The 17,260-nt window shown below is 50.8% G+C and overlaps 5 protein-coding genes across 5 annotated transcripts; 1 reads left to right on the top strand and 4 right to left on the bottom strand.

The window, feature by feature from the left end:
* Nucleotides 1-5,988: 5,988 nt before the first annotated feature.
* On the bottom strand, nucleotides 5,989-7,619 carry VTN77DRAFT_4681 (uncharacterized protein; the record flags this gene model as incomplete). Its single annotated transcript, XM_069420767.1, has 2 exons — nucleotides 5,989-6,959; nucleotides 7,034-7,619. 2 exons carry the CDS (start codon nucleotides 7,617-7,619, stop codon nucleotides 5,989-5,991), a joined length of 1,557 nt encoding a protein of 518 aa, XP_069277643.1.
* Nucleotides 7,620-7,990: 371 nt separating this feature from the next.
* On the top strand, nucleotides 7,991-9,502 carry VTN77DRAFT_4682 (uncharacterized protein; the record flags this gene model as incomplete). Its single annotated transcript, XM_069420768.1, has 1 exon — nucleotides 7,991-9,502. The coding sequence occupies one exon, from the start codon at nucleotides 7,991-7,993 to the stop codon at nucleotides 9,500-9,502; it is 1,512 nt and encodes a 503-aa protein (XP_069277644.1).
* A 414-nt stretch (nucleotides 9,503-9,916) lies between these two features.
* Nucleotides 9,917-10,976, bottom strand: VTN77DRAFT_4683 (uncharacterized protein; the record flags this gene model as incomplete). Its single annotated transcript, XM_069420769.1, has 2 exons — nucleotides 9,917-10,575; nucleotides 10,631-10,976. 2 exons carry the CDS (start codon nucleotides 10,974-10,976, stop codon nucleotides 9,917-9,919), a joined length of 1,005 nt encoding a protein of 334 aa, XP_069277645.1.
* A 1,420-nt stretch (nucleotides 10,977-12,396) lies between these two features.
* Nucleotides 12,397-13,626, bottom strand: VTN77DRAFT_4684 (uncharacterized protein; the record flags this gene model as incomplete). Its single annotated transcript, XM_069420770.1, has 4 exons — nucleotides 12,397-12,573; nucleotides 12,642-13,021; nucleotides 13,213-13,290; nucleotides 13,374-13,626. The coding sequence occupies 4 exons, from the start codon at nucleotides 13,624-13,626 to the stop codon at nucleotides 12,397-12,399; spliced, it is 888 nt and encodes a 295-aa protein (XP_069277646.1).
* A 975-nt stretch (nucleotides 13,627-14,601) lies between these two features.
* On the bottom strand, nucleotides 14,602-16,753 carry VTN77DRAFT_4685 (uncharacterized protein; the record flags this gene model as incomplete). The annotated part of the gene is made up of 2 exons (XM_069420771.1): nucleotides 14,602-15,750; nucleotides 15,806-16,753. 2 exons carry the CDS (start codon nucleotides 16,751-16,753, stop codon nucleotides 14,602-14,604), a joined length of 2,097 nt encoding a protein of 698 aa, XP_069277647.1.
* Nucleotides 16,754-17,260: the final 507 nt, after the last annotated feature.

Consider the following 17,260-nt stretch of genomic DNA (forward strand, 5'->3'; position numbering starts at 1 on the left):
CTTTTTTTTTCTTTTTTTTTCTTTTTTTTTCTTTTTTTTTTTACTTTTTTTTTCTTTTTTTTTTCCCCGTTACTAGTCCTACGGAAGTTGTACTGGCCGACATATTTTCTCCAGCAAAAGGAAAAGCCCTAATCGCTGGCTTGGATGGTACAGAACTGGACGACATAATGGGACTGTATATCAGAAAACCACGAATATGATTCTATACCTTCTGTAGCCGTACAAAACTGGAATAACTGCTTAACTTCTTCCCAGAAGTCATGATGACGGCCATACAGAGGCCGATTCGCAGGTAATTAGGGTTCATATACATACATAGGCAGAAGCACTCTCTGCTGCAATTCTGCATCATGATTCTTCGAATTATTGAAAGAACTACTCTTTCGAGGAACTACCTGTTTCGGGCATTTTTTAAAGGAAGAGAAGTCTACCTAGGTATCCACCATCTGCTTTGGAAGATCCCACACCCACCAGAAAGCGGCATTGTATATCAGCTAGGGATTTACCGCATCTACAGCATAGAAACTGTGAGCTCCTCTCTTGCCTAGAACATTACCGTGACAGATCTGGCTAACCATCACTGTGATCCTCCTTACGCCAATCAGTGTCCAGAACAGGGGCCTGCAGGCTGTTTTGGCATTTTCTTATCAATGTGTTTGGTTGATCGCTACACGGCGGCCGCCTCACGTGCATATCTATGTCATCCAAGAAAGAACATACCACGTTTCGTTTGCTAACAGCTTGACAGTGAATCGGACCTAGATCCGGAGTGGTCCCAGCCACAGGTGCCTGGCGTCCTTTCGATCAAATGCGTAGACCAGCCTCCCAGGTCGATGGCCAGCAGACCGCCCCGGTTCATTCTGGAACGAGGATTCAAAATCAACCCCCGTCCCGTGAGCCATCGCCATCGCCCACGCAGTTCTTAGCCTGTCCACGAACAGCCTCATCGACCAGGCTCATCGGAGCATCCCACATTGCCTCAATCTTCTGTCTTGGATCTGGATGCTGGTATTCGTACGAGTATCCAGGGGCCCAAAAGGGCTTGCTTGTTCTTCGAAGAGAGCGCTGACGATGTCCTCCACTCTCACGTGGCGACTCCCGCGTCGATTTCATCGATTCCTCGACAGCTGCTGCCAGACAGCCCTCATCATCCAAGCATTCTGAATCTCTTCCACAAATGTTGGGATTGCTACGGGCCAAACCAAAAATACCCAACGACTGAGAGTTAGCTTGCACGGAGAAAAAGATGATGAACTCTGCAAAGCATTCGCTCATCCCGTCAACTTCCAAGAAGCCAGCGCGAAAGAGGAAACGCGCCGCTGAGACTGAGCAGGATGGTTTCTAGACTATGGCCCAGCATATCAGTCATTTCCCCTGGCACTTCCACTGCTAATCCCACCATACAATGCAAACAAGTACACACATCATCTAATGATGCCAATTGGCTTTGTATGTAATTGCATAGATTCAAATCGTTCGTTATATATAATGGCACAAGATGTCGCCGTTCTGGGAGTTTGTGATCTGGCCGTGAAAATCCTACAGCAACCTGCGACAGGGAAGGTGAGGGAAATCCATCAAATATGGGTTGGGGCTCGTGGCTTATAAAAAAGCCGATCTTTTCTTTCTATTATTCTTCCATCTTTCTTATCGTTTTCATCAGTGAGGTCATTAGGTCAGCCAGTATGATTCTTAGTCTTGGATAGTATGTACGTATGTACATACACACATCCAGTACTGTAGATAATAAATAAAAATTACCTAGTAGGTAGGTATGTAGGTAGGCCTTGGGGCCAGAAGTCCCCGCCATAGTCTACAGACAAGGTACATAATTTTCTCTTCGAACTCAGTTGAGCTGGAGCAAACGAGACCTGTGTGACGAGGCCTGTTTGTATAGTATATCGCAAGCAAGAAACACAAACTCATTATACAATCAGAGCGCGAATTGATTCAATTAAAGGAAGGATAGAAAGCTCGACAGGGTGCTCCACGACAGCCTAACCTCTCCAATAAATCCAGTAGTTAGTAGTATGACTACATTATCACCATGCATGATCATCGACTTGCATTCCTCTAGATAGACATAGACATATAGACAAGCCTCGAATGTATATACATACCTACAATACAGTACCTATCATTCCCGTGTTGTTATGTCATGATCACGTCCACCGCGGCCCCGCAAAGTACGACGTCTTCACCTTTGACGATTTCAGCTCATCCTCAATATCCATCAGCCGATTGTACTTGACCACTCGCTCCCCTCTGCACGGACTGCCGGACTTTAAATGCCCGGTGCTGAGTGCGACGGTCAAGTCGGCGATGAAGTCGTCTGTTGTCTCGCCTGATCGGTGGGAGACGAAGACGTGCCAGTCATAGGTGTATGCGGTGCGGGCGCTATAATACAACATAACAGTTAGCCGGTCGATGGAATAAATGAATGCTTGATTGGCATGGTGATGCTGGGCTGTCTGCTTACGCCTTGATAGCCTCACTAATCGTGCCAATCTGATTAATCTTCAGCAGCAGCGAATTGCAGGCATGTTTTTCCTTAGCGAGCGCCATTCGCTCAATATTCGTCGCGAGGAGGTCATCCCCAACCAGTTCGATCGGGGGACACGTCTTGTGGAACGCGTGCCAGGAGTCCCAGTCATCCTGCTCAAAGGGATCTTCCAGGAGGATGATGGGGTAGTCCTTTAGCAGCTGTCGGTACAGATCGCTCAGCTGGTTGGGAGACAGTGGATTGGGGTGATCAGTTGTCTTGAACCCGAGGTCGTAGTTACCAGAGTCTGATTGGAAGAATTCTGAGGCGGCAGGGTCGATTGCGAACTTCACTTTTCCCGTGTGACCGGCTGCTGAGACCGCGGAGGTGAGAAGATCAAGCGCTTCGGAAGGATGAGAGATCGGAGGCGCAAAGCCTCCTTCGTCTCCGACTCCGGTCGCTTGCAGCAGCAGCAGCAGGAACAGCCAGACGTTAGCCTGACTCAATCTCTAACAAATCCAGAGAACCATTTCGACTAACCTGACGGTCCAAACTTCTGACTGATAACCTTCTTCAGCGCCTGGTAGACTTCACTCCCCATCTGCACTGCCTGCGCCACATCCTCCGCCCCAACAGGCGCGATCATGAATTCCTGAAACGCCATCGCATTCCCAGAGTGTGCGCCGCCATTTAGCACGTTGAAGAACGGGACGGGGAGGATATAACTCGGCTGCATCTGCGCCTCCTGGCGGAGGAATTCGTAGAGGGGGATATCCTATCGTCCAGTACAAGATCAATTACTCTTTAGAAGCTGGTAATATACAAGTTTGATAGATAGACAGATAACTGACCTTTCCGGCAGCACCTGCCCTAGCACAAGCCATACTAATACCCAAAATCGAATTGGCGCCCAATCTCTTCTTGTTCCTCGTTCCATCGAGCTTGACCATAAACTCGTCGATCCGGGCCAGGTCTTTGCGGACGTCGAACTTCTGCTGGATCAGCACGGGGCCGATGACGTTTTGCGCGTTGTGCACCGCCGTGAGCACGCTGTTGCCCGCGTACACCTTAGGATCTCCATCGCGCGTCTCGACGGCTTCGTAGTCGCCTACTGAGGCGCCTGAGGGGACTAGGGCGGTGAACGTTCCTAGACAGCAACAGAGTAAGAGAAATCGTCTTCGCTAAATTCAATACAGTCATTGCAGAGATCTGCGTTGTTTCTTACCTTTCCCTGTCGTGACTGACACCTGGACCGTCGGCTTCCCGCGTGAATCCAGTCGCTGGGCTGCTCGAATCGACGAAATCAGACCGTGATCTTCTGCCATTGTCTTTTCTCTTCTGGAAAGTGTCATTGAGAGAAAGAAATCGGACAAGAAACTAAATATCACTCATAGGATCTCCGGTCAGGACATCACCATCGTCATCGTCACATCACCGATGAGTAAGCCCAACCAGTATGATTCAGGAACCATGAATCAGATATTATATTCGACTCACTAGTATGAATAGTAATTGAAATTGATGCTTCCTATGGCACTACTGAGTTACCTAGAGCATATAGCATGACTTTTGTAAACACTTAAAATACATTAGTCTACCTGAAAACTTGCAATTGAGACCAGTTTGCATCACATAAAAGGAAATTGGAACTATCTCCCTCTTCAATGCGAAGTTTCACACGTCTACTCGGTTGGGTACAGCATCTGATAAGTGGAGATGATGTCCTGAACCACACGGTCATGCCTCTCCTACAGAATAGAAGAACTGCCATGGTGTGTATCCAGGGAGTGTCAATGATGTTGAGGTTATGGCTATAAGCATGTACGGGAGAAGCTTCTACAAGCACTATTATGGAAGACGAATATGATGATATGAAGGAGACTTGATTCTTGATTCTAATCAGATGTGGGAGACCTGGAGTATAAGCCTTATTGTGAGAAGCGGGGTATTCGGCTTCCAATATGATGTATCGCATCAGCTTACATGACTACCCAATCCAGTTGGGCCGGTATGCCATGAATTCCAACAAATGAATCTTATCAACGACAGAGTCAATGACATGGTGCTGCACGGTGTCTGCGAAAACGCTTTTACCCGCAATCAAAGACCCATGTCAATGATTATATCTTTCTTTTCTGCCTCCTCCAAGCGTGGATATTCCAGATATAGGTTTTGATGAAGAAGGAGCAGATTGTGAACGGAGTGATCCCAAACAATTTGTTCGACATGTTGTGCTAGTTGCTCGTTCTTGGTAATGCCTTCGAAGACATCTAAGTCGACTTGATGTGACGACATGTATAGCCGTGTGACAATGGGGTACGACGTGGCGATAAGATCAAGATTGTGCGACACGAGACGAAGATTCTTCAAGTCCTCGACGTCGAGACAATCGGTGAAGAGGAATTTTGCAGATGTAAATGCGCCATTATGGATGAAAATGAGAAATTCCTCCAGGTTCATTACTGCGTAGTCTAATTAGACGGTTAGAGAGAGTCGCAGCGTGTAGAAGTACAATGAATCTTACACGTACTGGTTCAGATCAGGCAATCAAGATATGCTGGGATATGACAATATGAGGTATGAGCTGAAGATGTGTCGAGATATAAACTTTACAATACCGTCCAATGTAGATAATCAGATTCGAGAGTAAACCTTTGGTACCTGAGACGACGACTTTATGAAGCTGGCTAAATAGGAAGGTGACTGGCGAAATATAGGACGAGATTCTGGGATCGAGACTGAGAGGGGACTAAACAACGACTGAGCGATGATGACGTGACAGAGACTGGTAGGTGAGAAGAACGTGGGGAAAGAAGAAGGAGGAGGAGGAAGGAAGAGGTGGAAGTCATGTGTCTATATGGGCAGCAACATCCGCCATATCAGGATGGTGCCGGACGTACGGCTGTCTCCGACAGTCATGTCAGACAGGACATTGTCAGTTGAAAATCAAACTGAGTGAGGATGATCGGTGAGTGATATAGAAAGTGAGAGAAAAAAAAAAACAAAAAGAAGAAGAAGAAGAGCTGGCTTACAGGCGCCTTCTTCTGCCTCCCCGTGGTTTGACCTGACCTGTAGCCAGCCCCCTCCATGAGAGCTTGAGGTGGGATTTCCAGGGCTCTGGGAGACACTACCCACCAGGTACCATGGCAGGTACGTGCACGGCCCTTATAACCACTAGAACAGGCTCAATGGAGGTTCCTGATGCTCCCTTACAGTGATTTATAACCTCGAAGGTCAGATGCTCGACTCGCACCTTCTTCACCTGTCATCCAGCTAACTTTTTCTTGTCAATTGCAACTCCACCTTTCCTCTATAGTGCAAGAGCAAACAAAACAAGTGTGAAGAAATAAACAAAGAAAAATGTCGAATTCCTAGTAGTGACCAATGCTGACATGCAAGTAAGTAAATGACCATGAACGAGAAGTTACCCTGGGTATCCTGCAAGGACTATCTATGAAACTTCCTTGACCCATATGCAATAAAGATGACAACCATGTAAGAACCATTCATTCAATCATTTTGTCGCCGTGGACATCATCTCCTTCAGTCACGCCGTCTTGCGCCTGTGCTGGCCCTTGAGATGTCACTTCCATGTTCTCACCATTGACTTCCGATTCATCTGTCTCCCGCGACTCTATGACCTCCTCGACCTCCTCCCAGACGCGAACCGTTCGATCCAGACTACAGCTCACCATCAGTCTCTTGCCCTCGTAGCAGCAGGTATCAACGCAAAGGACCGCATCCGTGTGGCCTTCGATCCTCTGTAAGATGTTCTTGCTGACAACATCCCAGCAAAGCACCGCTCCATCTTCGCTGCCACTCACGACGAAGGCTTCAGGAGGTCCTCCGGGCGCGCTATACACCCCAAACCCGCCGCAAAGACTGTATTTGCGATTGACATGGCCCTGGTACGTTTTGATGCAGCGTCCCTCCACGTAATTCCAGAGTCGAACACAGTCGTCCAGAGTCCATGCCAGCACGAATTTCCCGTTCGGCGAGAATCGAACCGCTGTGACTGGTGGGTTGTCTTCGTGGACGAGCGTCCGTAAACACTGACCCGTCGCCGTATCCCACAACCGAATCAAACCGTCTGAAGAGCAGGAGGCGATGAGGGTCCCATCATGCACGACATCAACGCCCGCGACGGGGTCTGAATGGGCGGGTAGCGATCGCATCACGCGCGCGGAGCGGACATCCCAGAGAAACACTGCTTCGTCATACGATCCGCTGACGAGCATGTTGCCTTTCGGGGAGAACGCAATCGCATAGACGTAGTTGTGGTGGCCATTGAAGGGAACCGGGTGTGCTTTGCCCGTTAACACATTCCACAGCCGAATAGACTTGTCGTCCGACCCTGATGCAATCGTCTCGCCGTCGGGACTCCAGGCAACAGTCGAAATGCCAGCCAAATGGCCCTCGAAAGTATGGATGAGCTTTCCTGTTAGCGTATCCCAGACCTTGAGAGCTCCGTCCGCTCCTGCAAGTTGGTCATGTTAGATGTGCTCTTTTTTTTTTTCTGAAGAGTAGAAATAAAACATGATCGAATCTTACCTCCACTCGCAATCATGGATCCATCCGGTGAGAACTGCACCGCAGAGACACCACGCAAATGGCCTCTCAGTAGGAATTTCTCCTTGTAGTTTACATGATCGGGCTTTGGCGGGGGAGGAGGGGGGGGCGGAGGCGTAGGTATTCGCTCGGAGTGCTGCTCTGATCGTGCCCGGGACTCTTCGTCTACATCGTAGTCTCCCTGCGCTGATTCTTCCGGTTTTCCTTGATCGGACGTTCTCGTGTCCTGGGAGGAAGAGCTGCGACTACGGCTCCGGCTTCCGCTACGGCTGCGACTGCGGCTGCGGCCGCGACTCTGACTCCTTGACTGCTCCCGGGTATTCCGTCCCCAATAGGTATCAGCATCGACGGCCAGTTCGTCGGGGCTTCCAGAATCGCTGAAGCTGTGCGATCGACGGTTGTATCTCCTCCGGGCCGTGTACGCCTTCTTCGCCGACCAGCTGGCCCGGCGGCGCTCCATCTCGTGATCGGAGGTTGCGGCGAGCTCGTCGGAGGACGAACTCATGGGGGAGTCGGCATAGCCATTGTTGAGGCGACGACGCTTGGACGGGTGATTGCCGTTCTCCATCTCACACGTCTAGGCCTCTTTGCAGCGGAGCTTTCCTGTGCGCAGACGGCAGAAGTCACTACTCGCAAGGGCTCATGCGGACGGCTTCCATATTCGCGCTTTTGAACTGACGCGATGGATAAAGCCGCTGCTGCTGCAACGGAAGTTCGCGTTGGCCAATCAGGTGCGGTGGCCTGCCAAGGCGGTGAGCTCTCCAGATTCGGTCGCATTGACTGCTGCCCGACAACAGACAGCAACAGCTCATCGGCATTCACCTTGCACCTTATTGTCTTTGTCTGTTAGCAGGATGATCAGATAGTACAATTGATTTCGTTTTATCTTCTTTTCACTTCTCAAATTTACTTTTTCTATGGTGACTCCTGCCAATAGCCATGACGACTCCTAATAATGACACGACACCGCCCACGCGGATCAGGATCCTGACACTGAATTGCTGGGGACTGAAGTTCCTCTCGAAATTCCGACACGAGCGACTGTCAGAAATCGGCCGACAACTCGCCATCGCAGATGAGCCGCCCGAGATCGTCGGTTTGCAGGAATGCTGGACCCAGCAAGACTACCAGAGCATCCGGCAGCAGACGAAACACATCCTCCCCTACGGCAAGTTCTACTACAGTGGCGTCTTTGGCGGCGGGCTGGCCATCCTCTCCAAATGGCCGATCGAGGAAAGCAGCATGTTCCAATATCCGCTCAATGGCCGGCCGACGGCCTTCTTCCGCGGCGACTGGTACGTCGGCAAGGGCGTCGCCTGTGCGCGGATCCGGCTGGGGCCTCGCACGGAGGACGTCGCGGAGGTGTTCTGCACGCATCTCCATGCACCGTACGAGCAGGAGCCCCATGATTCGTACCTATGTCATCGGACAGCGCAGGCGTGGGAGATCGCGAAGCTGATGCGGGGAGCCGCAGAGAGAGGCCATCTGGTGATTGGGCTGGGCGATTTCAACATGGTGCCATTGTCGTTTGCCCACCGGTTGATCACGGCCCATGCGCCTGTTAAAGACGTATGGCGGCATCTGCACCCGGACTCGTCGATTGGAGCCCCAGAATCCCCTGCGGAACGACGACGCAACAAACCGATTCCTACAGCAGATTACAACATCACTGAAAACGGAGCGACGTGCGACGGTCCGTTCAACACCTGGCGCTGGCCCAAAGAGCAACAAAAGCGCCTTGAGCGAGGTCACGATACCATCATCGACGGCAACGCCCTGGACCCCAAGGGGAGGAGACTGGACTACATCTTCGTCGGCGACGGCGGCTACCCACCGTCATTCCCAGCTCCAAAATGGAACATCGAGTCGGCCAGAGTAGCCATGATGCAGCGCCATCCAACCCTCAGATGCTCTCTGAGCGACCACTTCGGCGTCGAAGCCGTCATCACCCGCAGCCTTGACAACAGACCAGCAGGAGGCGGCGACGGCGCGCGACAGCCCGAACCGCAGAACCCAGACGACCACAACTTCACCGTACAGCCCTCCTCCCAACTGCACCCGACGTCCGCCCCATCCAGCGCCCTAACACCAGAAACCTACGACGAGATCCTAGACATGATCGCTCAGTACATGCGGCGCGAACGCTCCCAACGGCGGTGGCGCCTAGCACACTTCCTCGTCTCGGTGATCGTGTCGATCGGCTGCTTCGTCGCAGTGTGGTGGACCGCGCCCGTGATATACGTCGCGTTCATCCTGACGGTGGTCAGCACGCTGAGCTTCGGCGCGGGGATCCTGGACGGTCTGGTAGGCGGGTTGTTCATGTCCAGCGAGATCCGGGCCCTGAAGGAGTTTGAGTGGGAAGTCAAGACGGCGAAGAGGCTGGCTGTTGCGGCTGCGAGCGGCAAGGATGACCAAAGCAGTCGTTATGCTGTGGATGATAATGATCTATAATATAATCATGTTTACTCCGTACGCTACTATAATTGATTTAATTGACTAGGCATGGCATCGATCGTTCGTATGATATGAGTATGCCAATAACTTAAGCATGCAGCTAGGATATGCATAGTATTATGACGCAGGCAGTTAAGAAGTCGACCTCTTTACATTCAGCAGAATACTTTTTTTTTTATTTGCTACGATAAATTTGCTGCTACTACTACTACTACATTTACGAAATGCTTCCAACACAGTTCATGCCATACAATATATATTTCAACTTCAAATGAGCGTTTCATTCATTCATAGGAACTAGAGCTAGAACTAGAACTAGTTCTAGACTTTAAGCTAGCGGACTTGCACGAAAGGACCGACTTCCTTCGAATAACCCGACTAGTATGATTTAAAGCATTGTTAGAGACCGATTTACTCAGCGCACTCGCGCTTGCGCTCGTCAATGACCTTCAGCGCCTCCTCAGCGGCTTTCACACCGCTGAGCACCATCGCGCCAAAGGTCGGGCCCATGCGGTTGAAACCGTCGATCTCAGACAGCTCCATGCCGCCGATGATCAGGCCCTTGGTGACCTCGCGGGTGTTCTTGACGATGGCGTCCTCGGCGGAGTTCATGTCGAGACCGCGCATGCCGCCCAGCTTGTCGATGGCGGCCATCGAGACGAGACGCTTGGCCGAGAAGGCGCCGAAGGGGCCGTCGTGGCCCGTCGTGCTGATCACGAGCGGCGCGTTGATGGTGTTCGGGTCCATGCAGGACTGGTCGTCGTGGTGGAGGGTGACGAGCGTCCAGTTGGTCACGACACCGGCGATGCGAGTCTCCTGCGGGTTGCCGTTCGCGGCGGGACGGGTGATCAGGTCCTCCACGCTGGTCGCGTTGAAGAGCTTGATGTTGGGGAAAGACAGAACCTTCGAGAGAAGGGTGGACGTGAAGAGGGCCGCGTGCTTGACGACGACGAAGTTCGGGTTGGACGGCTCCTCCTCGTAGGGGACGCCCAGGTCGTCAAGGAAGGCATCCGCGGGCTTGCGGAGGACCATGGCGGAGAAGAGCTGGCCACCGAGCCAGGCACCACCACCTGTTCAAAAAATTAGAAACTATGGTCGGATGGTAGAAGTCTGAGTATAGCTTACCAGGAGAAACATTCGCCTCAATGATAGCAATCTTCAGATCCGGACGAGCCTTGCCAAGCACATAGGCCGTGCTGAGACCGCAGGATCCCGCGCCAATGATGACAATGTCACTTTCGGCATACTTGTCAAGGTCCTGGAAGTAGCGACGGGTCATGGCACGGGAGACCTGGCTCTCACGGATGGGAGCGAACTTGAACTCATCCCACTTGCCAGCGAATTGATCCAGGAGCCTGGTCTGGTGCGCTTCCGCACCGGGGACAGTGACAGTCTCCGGAACCACCTTGCCCTTGAGGCCATTGTTGGTGGTCACGTTGGAGGGCTCAAAGATGGCAGCTGGAGGAGACATCTTGATATGATGGTTTCAACGAGGTATTGAATTCACTGTACACCGTTAGCCATTCCCCACATGGTTGCAGATTTCAGGGAAGAGAGAAGGCATGATCCTTTCGCTGGTATTATCCAGATCAAGTTGTGACCGTATAATTTCAGCCCGAACTCCAGAGCCACTGGCTAGGCAACATCTCTTCCTGCGAAGCAGCTGCTAGCAAAGCAGCAGCAGCAGCTCCAAGAAGGTGGATGTGTGCACACAAGCCATGGATGGAGATACGAGCACCGGTTCATGCCCAGACTTTACCTGAGATACCTTGATCAGTGCTGGATAGGTCCAGCCAAAGGCGAGAGGCCATGTCTTCCCGTCTTCCACCCAGATGGGCGGGGAGGAAGATAGTATTACATCGTGTGCAGCAAGCTCGATCGATGGTCCTGTTCAATAGGAGTCAGCATCTGTAACAACGATGAATGGGAGTGATGTACAAATTGGATACTCCTTGTGAGTCACGCTTCGGTAAAATGCAGACGATCGACAAAATGAGGACGATGTGCGTGATGTGCAGGAAGAAAGAGAAGAAATCCCGCTGGCGGGGCAGCAGCGGGGTATTTATATGGGCAGCCGCTTAATCTTAACCCCGCCAGCAAACTTACTCACTCTTCCTCCTATCTACCCCCGGAAACGCACACCGGAGTCAAGAATCAGCCATGTCCTACTGGCGGAGATGGGGTGGGAGTAAGGTGCCAACCATCCGAAAAGTCCCGTCGAGAACGACTCCCTCTGGTGGAGCTCTTACGATGTCCAGACGGATGACGGCAGTCTGGCGTGTAGAATGGCTTCTGACTCGACTTAATTCGACGAATTCTGTGGAACTAGAGTCAATTGGGATTACAACAAGCTCATTGAAAGCTCTACCATATACTTGCTCCGAATGCGGGGCATCTGCTGTAGTTATTGGTGTAATGCCATCGACCTACTGCAATTCTAGATTACCAGGACTCGATGGGAGGAATTGATGGCCCACATCATCAATTGGGTGTTTCGACTCTACACAGGTATGGGCAGTACATTTGCATCTATTCACGCTGGTGTTGGGGCAGGACAACGGGTTGGGAATGCCCTCCGGTACCGGTACCGCGCGGGGCAGATGGCAATTGCTTCCGATATCAACCTATAGGTCAGCCTATCACCCGCAATGAGGCTTTCGAAGGAACTGGTTACATGTGGATCCTTACTTGGGTAAGGATATGGAGCTCCACAGAGCTTGGTCTACGCCAGCATTGGATCATTCTTTATTTAAATTACGGAGTATATCAGTACCTCCAATGCTCTCACACACCTACATACAGTGGCGATATACAGATGTACAGGCCTTGAACGACTCTAGATAGGACGCTAGTAGACGAAATCAAAGCCCAAAGCCTTTTTTTAATCATTATCACATTCTTGCCACAGCATTGAGCTGCCTCCCCAGTCTCTCCAGCGTTTCTTTGTGACTGTTGAATCGGCGCAGAGCATCCTCAAACTCCTCGTGGGAAACCCATCCGTCTTCTTTGCCCATAATTTCGGTTCGTAGACGGCCAAACTGGTTGTATACGTCCGCCCACGCTTGCACCTGTTGTCGAGCTTCCTTGATTTCTGCTTCCGTGAATGAGATCGGGCACGGTACATGCACCCTCAAACCTCTCTTTTCAGTGATCCAGTCCCATTTTTCATAGATCTGGATGAGAAGCTCTCGGAGGGGATTGGCCCGTCAGTAGAGGACTGTCCGATAATATGGAATATGAAAGCGGTGGGGTCATCGTCATCCCTCATAGCATCCATTGCTTTAAACATATCCGGGTTGAATTTCCTCGACCCCAGTTCGTAGAATTTCTTCAGTCGTATCCTATCGAGCTCCGCTTTTGCTGCTTCTTTCTCTGTCGGAGATAGCGCATCAAGGTCTTCGGGTAGCTGAGGCTGCACTGCACCCCACGGGTACGGATCGTCACTGTCGAATACCGAGGGGAATCGAGCCTGGTGGAACAGTGGAGCGGCATACACAGACTTCCAGTCGATGATGCCTGAGATTTTGGTCTGATCTGCTTCATCGAAAAGATATTGTCCACGTGAAGATCATGATGTAGCAGGACGGGATAAGCGATCTTCTATGGAGGCAGGATGTGAGGAAGGATGGTGAGAAATTTTTCAAGGAGTTGTATGTGCTTTTCAGGGGCTGCAGACACTGTTCCAGCAATCAATGAGCTCTTGCTACCTTTGCGAGTCGCATTGGCTCGGATGCAGGCAATTTCACGGTTCACGACAGCTCTCAGATATTCCTCTACAGTTCTCCCTAATAATACCAAGCATTTAATCAGCTTAACATTCAGTCAATCTGAAAAGACAGGAACTCGAAGTAGTCGCAATGACACGTACATGGACCTCGATCAAGATCTATCTCTCGTCTTTCATCTACCCAAAATGATCGCTCAGTAATGGGACCAACAACGAACTTCGAGTGAACAGTCTGTCTCGAGTCATTCGACAACGCCGACTTGGTGATATCCCATCCTCCAAGGTAATCGTCCCTGTAATATAAGCTGCCGTAGGTCCAAATGTTTGCATTCACTAGCTTTGCCTCAATTTGCACCAGACTCTTCACAAGCCCAAAACGCTGGACTTCGGACATGGCTGGCCAAACTTCACTCAATTGACGGCCGTTGATTCTCTTCATGAGAATGTATTCCGCGCCGACCAGATTAGACTGTCATGAGGGAGAGCTAGAGCTCCAACAAATGACTTCGGGAACAGGAATGTTGAGGACATTGCGCAGCTGCAGTTTTCATATATGTCTCCGAATTGAAATTAGCGGCCTTGAGATTGGCAATACGAGGGGCCAGGCGCCACGTACAAAGTCAAGGGTTGCGACCTCGCTAGCAACTACATAACGCGGATGCCCAGCATTCGGATTGGGGGATTCTTGCCAGTATTTCCTCGCCATTCCCCATCTTCAATAGAGCACCTTGTTGTAGAACCCTTCGGGCAGCTTGGTCATCTCGACACAACGACTCGTGCCAAGCGCTTCGGCAGCAATCTACTGCAGAGCCTGAACATTAAACCTGACATGTCTTCTTGGCAGTTGTCGCTGTTCATCGTACAGGCAACGACCGGACGTGTAGTGGATTAAGCTGTCGTCTGCCTCGAATGGTGGTGTTTGGAGTTGAGGACTCTTGGCCGCATGGACACGTGCATGTCCCTTAGCATGTTGGCCTAGACTATGAGTATGCAGAGATCTAGAAATAGAAATCTTTCTTTGTGTTTTCAGAAATGGTCTGACAAGGGCAACAGCCTTGTTGAGATTTCTCATTACGATTCTTTCGTGACTTTGAGGATGTTGACGTGATGAGTTGTTTCGTCCTCAGCAATTACGTGGTGGAAGCGCCTATTGGGAAAATTACGGTTAACAAAGCACAAGAAAGGAAGAATCTCCCAGAAATTTCTTATATATGCAATTTCTAAATACTGTGTTCTGTCGTATTTATTATTATCCAAAAGAATACGCAAAATTATGCTGTATTATGCGTTTCCTTAGCGCGGTTTCCGAATATATATAGTGCGAGATCATCTCAATCGGGAAATCATATCATTCCATCCCATTAGACAATTAACTCCCCCCATCGAGATAATACGTAATTGAATAGTTGAGGAACGCACACTGCTCCAAGTCCTGGAACGGCGCCTGTCGACTAGGATAGTCCATAAGTTGGATAGGGCCAGTCGAACTCCCAACCGGGTTCCAGGGACCTGCCTGTTGGATGCCCTCCAGAGTAGTTTGATATCCGCGCACCTGCAGATATTCAATCGGTGGGTTGGGCTGTCCAGACTTGACGAATTCGGCAAAGTATCCGGACGTCAGCTGGATGGAATAAAGATCCCGGGCGTCGCGAAGGGTAGACAAGTTGCCAAAGACCCAGGGCAGATCGGAACCATGGAGACGGAAGTATGGAAGGTTCGGGTTACCGTTCGGATAGCCAGGCGTGACCGGCGGACCTCCCAGGTTGTTGGGGTCATATCCCCCAGAAGTACGGTCCATCTGATAGTAATACGACGGCTTGAAGGCACCGGATTTCACTCCCGCATAGACAGTAGCCTGGTCGATGCAGCGGAATTGGTTGTCTGTGGCCACCCGCTGGGAGACATTGAACGAGTCCAGGGTCACATTGCCTGTGTCGTAGTATGGGAAGAGCCCAGAGTCGATGATGCTCTGGGCGTAGGCGGCGCTGATTCCCAAGGCGGCTTGAATACCTTCCAACTCAGAAGTGACCGGAGTCTGCGGGTAAGTCGAGAATGAGGCGCCATCATTGGCAGCTTTGCCAAAGATCACCGGGACATTGGCCGTGCTGCCATTTCTGTTGACCACGAGCTCCTCTGTATTAACGTAATGGCCGTCTTGGACAACGTAGCGGGCTACTGTATTCAGACTAACCAAGGTCAGGGCCGGCACCTCTTTGAGACAGGCAATTTGCTCCGAGAGACTGGTCTGGTTGCAACCAGCCTCAGAGAATATTTGTTGACCAGCAACTTCATATGAACCCTCGATTGTCAAGTACGAGCTGTACGTGGTAGCGTAGTCACCGCTCAAGCCGAGATCTATTCCACCACCCAGATTTGACATGGCAACCGCGCCTTGGAACTTTCCCAGGGCTGGCGGGGATCCCAGTAATACTCTCACAGAACCTGCTCCTGCAGACTCTCCGATGATTGTGATCTGGTGAGGGTCACCACCAAACTGAGCAATATTGTTGATGGTCCACTAAGCCGATGTTAGCGATAAAGTAATACATAATTAATCCAACAGCCATGCTTACCTCCAAAGCAAGGATCTGATCTGCGATGCCAAAATTACCGCGAATGTCCGTTCCAGGGATCGCAAGGAAGCCCAGAGTGGAAAGTCGATAGTTGATAGTAACGACCACGAGGTCCTCGCGAGAAGCCAAGTCACCACCGTCCGTGAGAGGATCAGCGCCGGTACCACCAGTGAAGCCTCCGCCATGAATCCAGAACAACACGGGTCTTAGATCCTTGGTCGAGCCAGCCTTGGGAATGTATGGTGTCTGAATGTTCAAGTACAGACAGTCCTCGCTACCACCCCCCACTTGAGCACACTGAGAGCCATAGGCAGTCGCTTTGATGGTCTGCGATTTGGGTGAATAGAGGTTTGTGTACTCAAATCGTTGAGGCGGGTCCGCGTAGGGAATCCCTAAGAACCGGAAGGATTTCTTGTTGCGGAATCCGACATATTCGTTACCGCCTGATGCGACTACGATCTCGTTCGAAGGCGTAGCAGTTGCCCCTGGAGTGTTGTCATTGCTTGACTGGGTACATAGAACGGGAAGCTCGACAAGATCTAGTGCAGGGGGAAGGAAAACGAAGTGATCAACATTTTCTGTGACAGTGACAACCCCGTCGCTGATGTGATAATTCTGCACTGGCAGCGCGCGTCCAGCATAGGCCTGGTAAGAGAGCGAATGGACAAAGTCCTCCTGATGCTGCTGGAGCGTGCTCGCGGAGATCAGTGACTCCCCAATACTCTGGCACGCAGTGATTGCATCGGCTCGGGTCATCGGATCAAGCAGGATGGCGCCAACATGGTTGTCATCGTCGGTGCCGTTCAGGTTATTCTGGAACAGAAGAGTCAGGGAGGTCTTGCTATTCGAGAAGCTAGACGTGTCTCTCTGTACTAGATTGCTTGGATAGCCCGAGACAACGCCCAGGAGGAGAGGCACAGCAACAGCCTCAACTTGAAAGAAACGCATGGCTCCAGGTCTGAGCTGCGAAGCAGGGTACAAGACAGATTGGAATGACAGCCTTGTCTCCTAATTGTGTTCTGAAGGCATTATTAATAATTATATCCTGCAGCGTCTCCATCTCTGCAGACCGCATGGCTCCATGTGGTTCTTGTTGATTATCCATTGTCTCCGGTTCAATGAATTTCCAGCAAATCCCGTCAGGTGAGATTGGAAAACATTGCGGGGCGAAAAGTAGCTAGAGCTCCAGGCTAAGTATGTAGTAGACAGCCAGTCTTCAAGCTAACTACCCTTAAGCCATGATATGTTAGTTACAAACGCATGGCCCCGGATCCTGGGGGAATTGTTGTGGTTGCTGGCCGGGGAGACAAAAGAATCCGGGGAAGCATGTCGAAGGAGCGTGCCTATTTATCCTATTTATCCGGTTGATGATCCGTTGATCCGGGAGCAAGAACCAGAAAAACCGCCATTTTTAACCATGCTCACAATATTATCGTGCGTTTTTCCGACTGCATG

Source organism: Rasamsonia byssochlamydoides (assembly GCF_041956645.1).
Source record: "Rasamsonia byssochlamydoides strain NRRL 3658 unplaced genomic scaffold VTN77scaffold_32, whole genome shotgun sequence".
NCBI lineage: Eukaryota > Fungi > Ascomycota > Eurotiomycetes > Eurotiales > Trichocomaceae > Rasamsonia > Rasamsonia byssochlamydoides.